Here is a 14,181-nt window from a genome sequence, read left to right as displayed (position 1 = left end):
AATGGGGGGAAATCATGTTTATGCGTGTGCAGAACTTCCGTCTGCCGGTGAGGGAGACCTGTGCATCGTGCCTGAAGACTGTCTATCCTCTGGAGAGGCTCGTGGCCAACCAGAACGTTTACCACAGCTCCTGCTTCCGCTGTTCACACTGCAACACCAAACTCAGGTGAGGCCACAGCAGATCGGGTCAGACAATACACCCAGGCAAACATTTACAAAGGATTTTACTGCATTTAAAGCTTTTCTGCAGGGTTACTTGGAGAAAAAAAACCCCCTCTAAATTAAACTTTATCTCGAGGTCCTGTGTTCCCAGTAATCTAAAGAATTTAAAGATATGTTCTGCTGTTTATTTTGATTCTATTTATTCCATCAAAAATATCCAATAACCTTCTCAAAACTACTCAAAAGTACCATTTTAACCTGTTATGAACCCACGTTAACAATCTCTTTCAAACCATTCCTGATCAAGACTTTGACTTCTTTTTAGAAGAGGTCTGTTTTCTCTAAACTGTCCTTTGTTTTGGTCTAGTTTGGCAAATTATGCCTCCCTGCACAACAGCGTCTACTGCAAGCCGCACTTCTCCCAGCTCTTCAAGGCCAAAGGAAACTACGACGAGGGCTTCGGCCACCGGCCGCACAAGGAACTTTGGGAGGGCAAAAACGAGAGCGCTGAGGCCTCGCCGACATCTGTAACCAAGCCAACAGCCCAGAGCCCGGCCACACCCTCAGACCAGGAAAGCCCCAGTGTGGAGGACTCACCCTTGGCTAAAGTCAACGTCCTGACGGCCACCATGGAGGCTCTGGGACAAGGTTCCTCAGAGAAGGCTGACAAACCCACAGAGACCCGCAGGCTGAAGATCTCCTGGCCACCAAAAACTGAGCCTGAGGACACGCCCAGCCGCGGTGGAGCTGCCGCCAACACGGAGGTAGTCTCCACGGGTAAACCAATCAGAGCCAAGTGGCCTCCAGAGGAAGACTCCCCATCCACACCACCAGAGGAAGCCAGGGGCTCGCCTGTTCTGCGTCGAAACACCCCCCTGAAGGAGCGCAGCATGCCCTTCACCGCGGCAGCTCAACCTGACAGCCCTCCTGCTCCTGAGCCCAAAAAGCAGAGTGCACCGGTAGAGCGGCAGCCGAGTCCTGAACCCGCCAGCATGGACCTCCAGCACGGCGGCCAGTCGTCAGACAGCCAAACCCCCACCGAGGACAGCTGTGTAGATGTGCACACCAGCTCCGGAGAGGAAGAACAGGAAGAGGAGATGAAGAGCGAAGACGCTACAGACCATCATCTCCCCACAGAGGAGGATCTCGATGACGCTGCAGGAGGACAAGGTGAAGAGGAGGAGCAGATGGAGGAGGAAGACGGAGGCGTGCTGGAGGAAGACATGCCAGATGCTAAACTTCAGGAGACTCCAACTGAGCCGACTGCAGTCTCCTCTCCGGAGGCAGAGGTGGAGGCCAGCCGGTCGTCTCAGGACGTGGGCTTCTGGGACAGCGAGGAAGAGCATGAGGAGCTGACGGTGGAGGAGCTGATTAAACGTAACCGACACTACGAGGAGGAAGAAGAGGAGGAAGAAGGGGACGTATAAAGCGAATTTTCTGCTCTCGGCCAAAACGACGACATCCACGGACGCTTAACTGATCTTCTGCCATTCCTCCTTTTTCAGACAGTTTCTTCTTCTCTTCGTGATATAAAGTTGCAGCCGTGTCCAGAGTGAATTTTATTCGTGCCTCTTTCACGACATTTAGAATAATCAAATTTTTTTTAAAAAGATATTTAAAATGATTCCCCTTTAAATAAATATTTTTAACCCAAATGTTATGAGTCACAGAATAGATGTTTTTTTTTTTTTTTTTTTTTTTGTGTACACGACTTTTGTAATTTTGTATTTTCATCGGATGCTTCATTATCAAACTGCTGTCATGAGAAACCAACTGCACGGTCTTATTAGACTGCAGCTCAGCTGTGACTGAAAAGTTTCTGAATTAAGACAAAGTAGAAAATAATAAGTTTGGTTTCTTTTCTCAGAAGAATCCAGCTGTGACTTTTGAGTTCTTGATCCCACAGATGGATGACAGTTAAAGGAAAAACCTACAGCTTTAATGCACCTTGGCATTGACTCAGGTAGCTTAATGGTGAGCGAGTTGAGAGCACGGTCTAAAACGCTTGTTCAGAATCTCCCATAGGCGTTCATTTGGCTTGAGATGTGTTGATTGTGAAAGCCGCAGCCTATGAGTAACTTTATTTTCACCCTCAAACCACTGTGAGCCCTCGTGTCCAGGTGGAGGCACTGTCACCCAGAAGAAGACTTCCACCAGGATGGAAATGTTACAGGTGGACCCAGACTAGCACACAGCCACCTCTCACTGCGTGGGTTAGGTTTTTGTTTTTTCCCTTTAATTTGTCACATATGTAACCATGAACGCATTGAACTGTAAGAGACTAATGATCATTTGTTTCCACTTCTGACAAGTTGAAACTGGACAAAATTATTGTAACATTTTAAGCCAGGGGACCAAACAGCCTGACCCGCTACTGTATAAATAAACTCTGAGTATCTTTTGACATACTGCTTAAGATTGTTTTCAAAAACTGTGATGTACTTTTGTAATTTCGCATTAAAGTTTGGCTGATGTTTTATTTGGTTTCATATTATTCAGACATATCACAGAAATCCTAGTTAGCCTTGTAATGGCATCTATAAGCGGGAAAGACAAAGCAGTGTCAGAGGCAGATGGGAATGGCTAGAGAAACTCCCCTCCTACAGTCTTCTGCATCTGTACCCCAGACCAAAAGCTAAGATCCTAATCATGCAAGAATGACTTCACTAGCCTGAATTAGGAGTTCATTGTCCAGGAAAACTATCACTGAAACACAATAAAAGAAATATATACATACACAAATAAAAAGGGACCACTGTTTAAAAACTGTGGTATTATTTTCATGTTTATGTGCACCTCACACACATTAAGTTCTCATCTGACCAGACTCTCCTTGGACCCTCCTCATCTGTTCTTTGCAGCTTGACCTGGCGTCAGTTGGGGGGGAAAATAAACAAGACCTGGCACCGTTTAAAGTGGTGCAGTGTGAATTGCCACTTCTGGGAAGTGTCTGAAACTCACTGCGGTGGGTCTGGTGGGACTACAAGCGATCTGCTTTAGAGCCATAACGCAGTGCAGCTGCTCCAGGTGCATCCCTGAGGTTACGTGAAAAAGCAGCACGCTACAAGAACTTTTGACAAGTGGTCAAACAAGGAATTTAGACTCTTAAATGAAAGTTTTAATCTAAACTAAAGCAGCAGCCTTATTGCACAAAGGTTCTCATTATACAGGATCATATGCAGTTATGAGGAAAGTACATCTTACTGCTCCCATTAAGAGTGTAAGTAGCAGTCAGATACTAATCAGTCACTTGACCAAACAATCTGAAGTGCATCATCTTATGCTGAGAAACAAGTGAAAAACATTCAAGACTGCTGTCAATCTTCCCAGGAGCAGAAAACTGAAAAAGCAAAAGCTACAAGTGTGGCTGCCAGGAGGAAAAAAAGAACACGGCAGCACGGCTTAGTGGAGACTTCTGGAACAATGCCTCTTTAGAGACCAAAGTGGAGATGTTTGGCCATAATGCTCAGTGCCCATTTGGCAAAAACCAAACATGGCATATCAGCACAAACTCATACCAGCTGTCAGCGTGGCGGTTTGGGCTTGGTTTGCAGCCACGGGACCTGGGCACCTCGCAGTCATCGAGTCGACCATGAACTCCTCTGTGTACCAAAACATTCTAGAGTCGAATGTGAGGAGATCAGTCCAACAGCTAAAGCTGGGCCAAAACGGGGCCGACAGAGATCCCGAGCACAGCAGCAGGTCTGCAAACGAACGATAAAAAGAAAACGTCCTCCACAAGATTCACGTGAGAGATTCTTTAACAGGACTAAACATTATATTACTGGAGTAATAATTACTGATTCATGTATATAACGTGTATATCACTGTAATAATGGAGCTGCAGCTAAAATACTACAACATAATGTTTTAGATTTATATTTCAAATAAGTAATTAAAGCTTTGCAATACAAAACATTTGCAGGAAGCATGATATAAAACTACTTAAAAATAAAGTAAAATTACTTGCAGGACAGGACATTTCCCTTCATTGTAACACTAACATTTTACATTTTTACCCTTGTTCATTAAACACTGACTTACCTGAGAGTGACACCAAATCCACTTATGGACCACCACCACGGAGAAATCAAAACAATCACTTTGTTACATTACTGAAACTTTTATTGACGTTTAAACATGTTTGAACGAGGCCATTATAGTGCAATTCAACAAGGCAAAGAATTTTTTATTTTTTAAACTGGTACATAAATTCTTGGTGAACACGTTTGGAGACGCTACAAAAACTCTCACTGCATTTAGCTCTAATTTGGTTGAACCGCATAACTTTTTTTGTAAACTGATGAACTGAGTAAACGTCAGTATAAGCGACTTCAAAACCCTGGACAGAGATGTGGCTAACATCGCCCACATCGGTGTCTCATTTGTATCTTTGCGCTGTCTAGCTTTACAGTTTTTAGTTATAAGTCTCTATCCAGCCCTGCATGTGAAGGAAAAAACAAATATCTGATTACATTTTTATATCATTGGCTCTAAAACAAACAAACACGTGACGACTAAATACAAACACGCACTCTCCAGCAGATGTGATTTAATAGGTAACCCTGTGTATTAGTTTTACATCACATTAGATTTCTAGCATCACCGTCTGCAGTGACCTGTGGATGATTTTGTGTACATGCTAAAGAAACCTGCTGCTTGCACCTTTTATGAAGGCGCAGAGGAATGTCTATTTTACAGGGATGCAGATGTTGTAATAGGAAGATGCAGAGGAATTCAGTTTGATTTGGCTGATACAGAATAACAATGATGACTTTTCTCCCTTTAACCATAAATTAGAAATGTGTGGAAACCAGCTCCGACAAACTCGACAGATTGCTTCAGCTCCGGAGTCTGTGTCCCAAAGTGCAACTTAACCTGGGTCTCGTTCTCTTTGGATAGCCAGCGCTTACTAATCCAGTCAAACATAAGGTCCGGGGGCCAGATTCGGCCTGGCAAAAACTCCAATCTGGCCGTCTGTACTTCTTTGGAAGAAGTGGAGGATAAAAGTTTTGGACTATATATCCTTTTTTTCTTTTTTGTTTTCAGACTTTTACGACTGATAAAGACCTCCCTCACAGCCATTCATACTACATCAAAGTAATTAACTGATAGATAAACAATTAAATTACATAAAACTTCTTTTGTTTTGTTTTTTAATTACAGGACATTCTTTTCTGTAATTTTACACATTTCTTTCTTACAATTTAACCTCAAAGGGTTGTGCTGACTGATTTCTTTCAATTCCTACTGTAGGATTTCGTTATCAAGTAGATAAACTGAGACAAACCGTTGACATCACCCTTCTTTTCTTATGATGTCTGAGAGATTCAGTGTGTGGATAAACAAACACTTTTAAAGCTTCGAGGCAAAAACTGATTGCAAAAGTGAATTCTCCTGGATTTGCACCAAGCCGTCAAGAAAGAAATGCCAGGAGTGATCTTTCACTCAGATTTTAACTTTAGTGCTCTGTCGGGTCTGCCACCACATCTGCCTTCTATCACTTGAAAAATATTGCTGAAGTGCGACCTTTTCTCCCTCTGAGTAAATAATTTCCCCCAGGGATCAATAAAGTATTCTGATTCTGATTCTGATTCTGAGCAACTGATGCAAGCTGCTGCTTCGGGTTTTTTTTACTAGCAGGATAGAAATTAAATTACATTTAATAGCAATTTAAGTCAATTACATTGCTAGACGGTGACTGGAAGGGGAAAAAAACAATTTGGATGCACAAAATTAGAAAAAGTGATCGAATCAAACTTTGTGACACAGACTCCCGGTGCTGCTTCTGCTCTCTGCACAGTCACACAAACACAATGTTAAAGTGCTGGTGGCCACAAACACAAAGACAAAACATTTTTCTTCTGACATGTCGCACAAACGGCAAATAAACATCAATATAGTTAATATTACATCACAAAGGGAGAGAAACTAGCAGATTGTTTCGAAAGATATCACTCAAAACTTTGAGGGAAAGAAAATGAAGATGCTGAATAATTCTTCATGTAGTGGGCAAACATGCAGAAGGAGTACAAAAATATTACATTACAGTACAGTGTGATGCAATCGAATCCAACAGCCCTGCGCCTGATGCTTGTGTGTGAGGTTTGCAGAGTTGGCTTTTCCTTTCAGAGGTGTTTTATTTGTGGTTATTGTTAGGTTTGCGGTTATTGTTATGGCTGTAGTGTGTTGTGTCGCATCAGGCAGCATTTCACTGTTTATTTCTGTTATTTTGTCCACCCGCTGTGTGCATGTGTTCCCTTAACAGCTTCCCTTTCACATAAGTGCAACAAATCGCATTCCCTGAACTTCTGACATAGAAGATAAACTGAAAAGTATATTTCACAGATTCCTCATAGAAAATATACCTGACATGTTTTTTTATATATATTTTCATTTGTAATCTCACTACAAAACACTCAAAAAGCTCTTCGTCCGCTCTGAGGAAACGTCTGTGCTGCTCAGTGGCAGCGTCTTATGTTTGGTTGTGTTTACCGTACTTGCAATAATCCAGATTCAAAGAAACAAAAAGCAAAAAAATGAATGTTAATGCACGTCTGAGACAGATCCACTGCTGACTTGCAGCCAGCTCTGGGAGAGCAGCGAGCGAGGTGGGGCAACAGCAGGTCTCCGATCGCTCAGAGGAGGGCACCCTCACCCAGAGAGAGGATGAGGAGAGGTTGGGAAAGAGAGTGAGAGACACAAAGAAAAGGAGAGTGGCAAGGAGAGAGGAGGTGAAGAGGAGGGGGGGTGTCTATTCCCTGACACATAAACTGCGAACGAGCTCTGACTCGGCACAACTGTTGGCCTTGCTCTGCTTTGCTTGGGGTTGTGACAAATGAAATAAACTAAGTGTGCCAGACCTCATGAGAGGGATTTAACAGCTCAGTATTACAGACACACACTGCATGCAGGAGGAGGTTAGAGGAGAGGACGACAGCAGTGCAGATTGCATAGAATTAACAGTTAAATGTCTCTCTGGAGTTTCTCGCTTTGAGGTGCAGCCGTGTATTCCTGCAGCAAGTACTCTGTAACCTACACAGCCCACGTAGGACCTGTCACTGCTTCTTTACAGCCACGAGGCTGGCCGTCTGCCGTGACGGCTGTGAAATGTACAAGTCTTATAAATAAAAGTCGGGGAAGGAAGACGACAGCGATGTGCATGAGTGCAGCTGAAGTGAGTGCGTTCTGAGTGTTAGTAGCATGCTAGGCTACCGTTTGTGAGCTCTACAGCGCAGTCGGCTGTTTGCAAGGCGTCACGAGTCCCAGGCTCATCCGCTGAGGGGATGCAGGTCCACCTTCACCTTCTCGCCGCTGCTCAGCATCCCCACGGTGGGGTACAGGCCCCCAGGAGGGACGACCATCTCCCTCCGGCCCATGAGCTTCCCATTCCTCGTGAAAAACACCTGCAGGGCATCAAACAGTTAAAACACACACACACGTGAGCCTTTTGCTGATGATGCTCGAATAATTGGTCGTGAAACGAAAGTCTTCACATAATCGCCGATACTAAAATTTGAGAGCACGCAGCGTGCCAGTTGTAAACAGGAATTATGTCCAGTTAGGAAATGGGTGACAGGGTAATGTCTGGATTCTCGATTGGGGGGGGGGTGTCAGTGTTTACAGTACATGTCTGTACTAAATCAGCAAGTGATCAAACATTATCCAGCTGCTCTCAAAAGAACATCAACAAGCTTTTCAATCCTAATACCGAGGGCTTCTTTTCAAGTCTGAGAGCAAATACCGATACACTAAACCAACAAGCAAAGTACTGGCGAGTTTGCGTCTTCTAAAAATCAGACTGAGTCACATATCAAACATTTACTGTACCACCCACTCGAAAAAGAACGGCTTAGCCTATTTAATTAGAGATGAAGGCTGAGGGAAACATACTTCGTTAGCCTGAACAACAGCGGCGTGGCGGTGCAGTGTAACGTTAAGGAGCGGTGCACTGAGACTTAAACGTGTCCTGCTGAGTAAACACTGACAGATCCATGGATTACGCCGTTCTATTCTCACCCACTTGCGTTTTCCGTGCTCACACCCGCTCGGTGACCTCTCGGCCTCCGCTTGCACAACGGTGCAGGCGAGCGAGCCGAGCAGCTACGAGTCAAGACAGAGTAAAGAACTGCAGTAATTAAAACAATAAAAAAAACAACAGTTGGAACATGAAGTGGTTAGATGGTTAGAGTGTACAGAGAGCTGCTGGGTGCACATTACAGTGAGGCGTGGTGAGACGGCGCACGCGTGTGGGTTGCAATATGCAGGCCGCGGCGATGGCTCCCACAGGAGCCGTGTTACACACGAATATGAAAGTAATCATTGTGAGGCAAGTCGCTGCGGTTTCTGCTGTTGTAAGTAATATAAAATAATGACCGAGATCCCGCTGCGAAGTGCGCTCCGTGAAGAGCTGCCAGAAAATAAATAGGTTAAAGGTACCTCGAGGAGTTTTTTGAACGCTGAGGAGAGATATTTTTCTCCTCAGGAATGTTTTCTAACGGTTCTCTCTTGGTTCACACTGCTCGACTGATCAACAGGTGGCGCTAATGCAGCAAGGAAAGCATCAATGTGCCATCATTTCTCTATAATCTCATCCTGAAGGATGTCTTAATTCCTTAGATGCACTCAGAGGGGAGAGGAACCAAAACAGAACACGACCATCATCGAGATGGTGTACTGAGATGGAGTCGCAGGTTAGAGGTTGAGCAGCCAGATTCATACAACACAAACGAGGGACAAAGAGGACGTTTTGGTGGGACAACGTGAGACGTGCTGTTACGGTTCCAGGGCTTTTTGCAGGAGTTTCTTGTGTGATGGTGGAGACTACAGGAAATGAGGAACACCTGGCAAGTGCTCGGGGCTCAAATCACACCCCGTCTCCGCTCCTGTGACGGTGTCTGTGCCGTCTACTGCCGCAGCACCACTGTTTTCTTGATTTGGTTTTGCACATACATCTCCTCCATGCACCGCCTTACACCGCTGACCAGATGTTTACACATCATGATTGTTGCTAGGTTTAATAAACCTTTGGTAATCCTTATTAAAAAAGACAACGAGTCTAACAAAAAAATAAAAATTCTTTGGATACAGGGAAAACGTAAACGTTTGTACCCAGAAACAAAAACTGACATATTAGATGCTTTAACTATTTAACAGACTTATGCCATAGTGATGCTCCTCCTTGAAGTGAGCATCATTTATCTTGATGAAAAAGCCTTGTTGTTGCCAGATGTGAGAGGGGAATTAACAAACTCCTTTGAGCTCATAAGATAGCAACAGCAACTTTAAATAACCACTTGTTAGTACCATTTCTAATCGTGCAACATACTGATCCTTAAGCTGTTTTGCTACAGCAGCAAAAGACCACGCAGGGTGTACTCCTGTCAACTGAGAACAGGAATCTAAGGCAACAGTTCACACAGGCTCACAAAAAGTAGACAACAGAAACATCACCTGGTCTGATGAGCCTTGATTTCTGCATTTGGATGGATGGGTCAGAATTTGGCAAAAGCAACATGAAATCAATCCTGCCTCTTATCAGCGGTTCAGGCTGATGCTGTAATGGTGGAGACACCACAGCCGACCTGAACGTTGTTGCATTCCATCATGACCACAGCGTACCCATCGTCTGCGTCTACTTCCTGCAGGATGATGTATTACAAAGCTCGGGACAATGAGTTCACTGTACTCAGATGGCCTCCGCAGTCACCAGTTCTCAATCCAATACAGCACATTTGAGATGTGGTAGAATGGGAGATTCGCATCATGGATGTGCAACCAAACAAAACTGCAGCATCTGCGTGACGTTATCATGTCTGTATGGACCAACATCTCCCAGGAATGCATGAAGAATTGGGGCAGCTTTGAAAGGACAACCTGACGAGATTTACGCAACAAAGTGGCAGATGAGTGTATTTCTGGGTCTTTTCTGTCTCTTAGTCGTCTTTGCGCCACCCATTTCTAGTAAAATGTGTTCAAACTTTTAAAAATAGAACCAATCAAAATGTGGGACATTTTTTCTGTATCAATCCCACATAAAATGGGACATTGAGTCACGAACAGGAGAGTGAAGGGCAGAGGAGACGAGGAGGATTACATTCGAGAAGAAAATACAGGACATATGCTTTAACTCTTATAATATGTAAACCTGCTCTGCATTTTTTAAGCTTCACGGATATACACGCTGAAGTCCTCGGGGTAGGTTTTAACAAAATATGCACAGAAATTTCTGTTTATAAGAGTTCACCAACAATCAACAATCCAAAACACTACACATGATTTGTGCCTCGGTTACTTAAAGAAAATTCTCCAAAGCTGTATTCAATTATTATACAGAGACAAGAATAGCCTGAGGGTCTGAAAAGTGCACCTAATGTATATTTAAATAAACTTGCATTCTTTCCAGTGGCCAGCAGGTGGTGACTCTTCTAGTGGCAAAAAGAAGTTTGTGTAGTCTTAATTCTCATTTGCTTTATGGGTTTGTTAAACACTTTGCTGAAATTTTTGTGGTCTCAATCACTAGTTCACTTCCCCCACCGCTCCACGTATTTATTCCCCTTGTTTCACCTCCTTTTTTTCCATCTCATTGTCCGCTACCCAAAAACTGAGAGCCACTGATTTATGCTAAATTAGAGTGATTCCCAGATGGCAAGCAGGGCCGCCAGGGCTGATAGCAAAATGTAAAGAAGTCGCACACACACAATAAAAAGCAATCTATATGTTATTTTCATGGACTTGAATACTCATTTTTTGTGACTCTGGATATATTTCAATTGGAAGCATATTTTGTGTCTGTAGCACATATGATGTTCAGACTATTCACCAGGGAAAAGTCAGCTAAGCAAGGAAGCAGCTCTTTAAAGAAGTGGCAGCTGCCATTTTTACCTTTTTTTAAAAAAAACCCTAACTGATACGGCTCGAGCAGGGGCTGCTGTGATTTTGCCTTTGTGGGTGTGTCTTCAACTCTTCCCAGCCTTAGGTGCCACCTTTCTGTGTAGCTGATTCTCCTCAGCAATTAGGCCAGAGTACTCAAGGCCAGGGAGGGGAGCGCTCCGGTGCCAAGGACACAGGAAGGGAATAGCACTTATGTGGGTTCCAGCACATGTGTGGATTCCGGGCAACGAGAGGTCGAACAAACTGGTAAAAGTCACGATCAAAAAAGCTCACACAGAATTAAATATTAAATTATCCATAAGGACAAAGATGGAGAGTGTCAACTTAACTGGGACAGCAGTACAACAGGGAGGAATTTATACTCAGTGCAAAATAAAATTTTTGTAATATCAAGAAACATAGTGATCAATAGAAGAGTCAAACTCGTAATTAGCAGACTCTGGACTGGACATAGAGACTACTTTATTCATGATAAGAAAACATCAGTAAAGCATTTTTTCATTATGAAGCAAATTCATTAAAGAAAAGAAAGAAATGTTATGGAAAGAGAGATTAGGTCAAAAACACAATGTAGAAAGTCTACTGAAGTGGACGGCAGAGTTATTATAGTTTTGTATTTTGTAGTTTTGTATATTGAAGAAAACCAGTGAAGATCTGTCTTATAGACATCCAAAGCCTCAATCACAAGATCCATCAATCCCCAATTAGTTTGTAATAACAAAAATCAGAAATCCCAGAACATTTCCTCTATAATTTTAGTTTTTTTTATTTGTATTTTCAAGTTCACAAAACTGTTTCAGTTTTTTTTTTTTCAACGGTCTAGTTTAGTAGTTTAGTTTAACCATAATAACTTTGGCAGGGCGGCAGTGGTTCAGGAGGAGCTGTAATACTGAGCAACCTCAAAATAGCAGAGAAGTGGAGAATCCTTCATTTTTGGTGACAACCACCAAAGAAGAGGAGGCAGCAATGCACCAAAAGAAGACAAAGAAGGTCGTGGCGAGGAAGGTGGCAATAAAGAAAAGGCTGGGGAAGAAGAAGGCGGCGAAGAATAAGGGAACCCCACAGGAGGCAGATCAATCACTCGCCTCAGAGTTGAGAAAAGCTTTCATTTTACTGACCTTTCATGGTTTTTGGAGAACAAGAGCCAATTTACTTTAAAGGAATTGCACTACCCACACCCATCCACACTTATTAGGGGCCCGGGTCAAAGGGGGAGCAGCCTGAGCACAGAAGCCCAGCTAATCTTTCAAGCGTGCCCTTGGTCTAACCCGGGCCTTCTCCAGGTAGGACATGCCCAAACGACCTCAACTGAGTCCTTTTGATGTTTAGGAGTAGCGGTTCTATTCTTAGCCTCTCTCTGCTTGCATGTCTAAACTCCTTACCCCATCTCTAAGAGATAAGCCAACCAACCTAAGAAGAAAGCCTATTTCCTCAACTTGTATCCACCATCTCATTCTTTCGGTCACTACCTAGCCTTTTCCTCAGCTGGAAAAAGGATGAAGTGCCCGGGTCGTGGACGAGTTGCTTTCCGACTGGAGGATTTTAAGTACCTCGGTTTCTTGTAAATAGAAAAAAGAAAATCAATATTTGCAGTGGCCACCATCTAATTTATAATCAGTTATCTTCAATATAGACGAGCATTTTTCAGTGTATAAGAGGGTAGGTTGTTTGTTCCTCTAGCATCTTGGAGAGTTTGTCACAACTCTTCTGAAGTTTTAGTTTGTCTCAGCATTTTCTGCGTCTTCATGTAATCCATTTGGAGCCAAACTATCTGCTGCAGCTCTCTCTGCCTCTCGTGATGCTGCCAAAAGATCGATTTTTATGACTCGGGATCTGCACTTACATAAGGAATTTGGGACAGGAAGTCCTGCCACAAGTCTAGCTAGTGAGAGGTCATGCGTTATCTCAAAGATGGTCACCACCTCAGTGTTCACATTTACACATTCAGTTGGTTTCCCATAGTGGCTGGTTGACATGTGAAATCAGACGCAAACAAGTATATACCGCCTTCTTAATTCCCAGAATCAACATTAATTTAGATCTTACTGCAACAATGCTGACTTTGGATACTTGTTCAGACTTCTATGGTTCTTGCTGGCAAGTGGAAAACATCATAGCTGTGATAAATCATGTATAGCAGCATGAATGCTCAGGCAATCACAGGCACAATACCAAGCTTTTGCAGCAGAGCTCATGATCTAAAAACTCCTCCCAGCACCCACGGTCATCTTCCATTACTGTACTTAAGGATGTCTGCAGGTATAAACAAGTTCAATTTAACACTTTAGGGCATTTAAGAGCAAACTTGAGAAGAAAATACAGAAGTGGAAAAAGAAAGTGGAAAATATACTCTGTACAAGTACACGCATGGATGTGAGATAAAAGTAAAAAGGGTAAATTACAATATTTGTAAGAACGTAATATGAAATGTTTATTGATTGTTTATTAAAGTGAAGCAAAAAACTTTAAAAGCACTAAATGAGCCCGTTGTTCCATTGAATTGCAGGCTCAAATCAAGCTAGTTAATGTCTATGTGCAAAGGTCTTGACCTGTACTTCATTTATTATTTGTTTAACCAGGAAGTGAAACTCTTTGGATTAATAATCTCTTTTGCAAGAATTTAATGGGCTGATAGAGGCAGCTTTAACCTAACATGTTAGTCAATAGTCGGAGAAACCAGAGCACGAGAAGTGCTCCTCAAAGATCCCAAAAACTTGATTCTGTTCATCTGGACGTAGGAGAAACATTTCGTCACTCATCCAAGTGACTTCTTCAGTGTCAGCTGACTGCAGGTTTCCCCAACCTTATAAACAGTACATTCGCTCAATGACTGAAACTAGCACCACTGACGAACAACGGGCTGTGAGGTCAGTTTTGATATGCAAATTGTCATGACCACTGATCAACAACCACAGATTAATGGCATATGAAATACTCCTGAAACACGGAGACACATTTTCTCTAAACATTGTCTCTGTGGCTTTTAAACCCCAAAACACACTGTACCAAAAATTGGTCCACCCCAAGGATCGGGTCCCCCCGACACAAACAGCGTAGCATAGAGTACGCTGTTAAGTGCCAGGAGAATTGCCGTGATTTATACATCGGGGAAACCAAACAACCTCT

The 14,181-nt window shown here is 43.1% G+C and overlaps 2 protein-coding genes across 5 annotated transcripts in view; one reads left to right on the top strand and one right to left on the bottom strand.

The window, feature by feature from the left end:
• lima1a (LIM domain and actin binding 1a) overlaps window positions 1–2,795 on the top strand; it is a 28,395-nt gene extending 25,600 nt beyond the window's left edge. For 2 of the 3 annotated variants that reach the window (XM_080898504.1, XM_080898503.1), the window contains exons 10-11: window positions 33–166; window positions 530–2,795. In XM_080898504.1, coding sequence (XP_080754630.1) covers window positions 33–166; window positions 530–1,589 — 1,194 coding nt within the window. In that variant the 3' untranslated portion in view covers window positions 1,590–2,795. The remainder of the gene's footprint in view (window positions 1–32; window positions 167–529) is intronic. The other variant, XM_080898505.1, reaches the window with a different exon arrangement.
• A 1,471-nt stretch (window positions 2,796–4,266) lies between these two features.
• The window catches only part of spryd3 (SPRY domain containing 3), a 79,976-nt gene continuing 70,061 nt past the window's right edge, over window positions 4,267–14,181 (bottom strand). For both annotated transcript variants that reach the window (XM_080898508.1, XM_080898509.1), the window contains one exon: window positions 4,267–7,568. In XM_080898508.1, the coding sequence (XP_080754634.1) occupies window positions 7,434–7,568 (135 nt within the window). In that variant the 3' untranslated portion in view covers window positions 4,267–7,433. The remainder of the gene's footprint in view (window positions 7,569–14,181) is intronic.

Source organism: Rhamphochromis sp. 'chilingali' (assembly GCF_963969265.1).
Source record: "Rhamphochromis sp. 'chilingali' genome assembly, chromosome: 12".
NCBI lineage: Eukaryota > Metazoa > Chordata > Actinopteri > Cichliformes > Cichlidae > Rhamphochromis > Rhamphochromis sp. 'chilingali'.
Note: the sequence above shows the minus strand (reverse complement) of the source record. Positions and strands in the feature narration are given on the sequence as shown.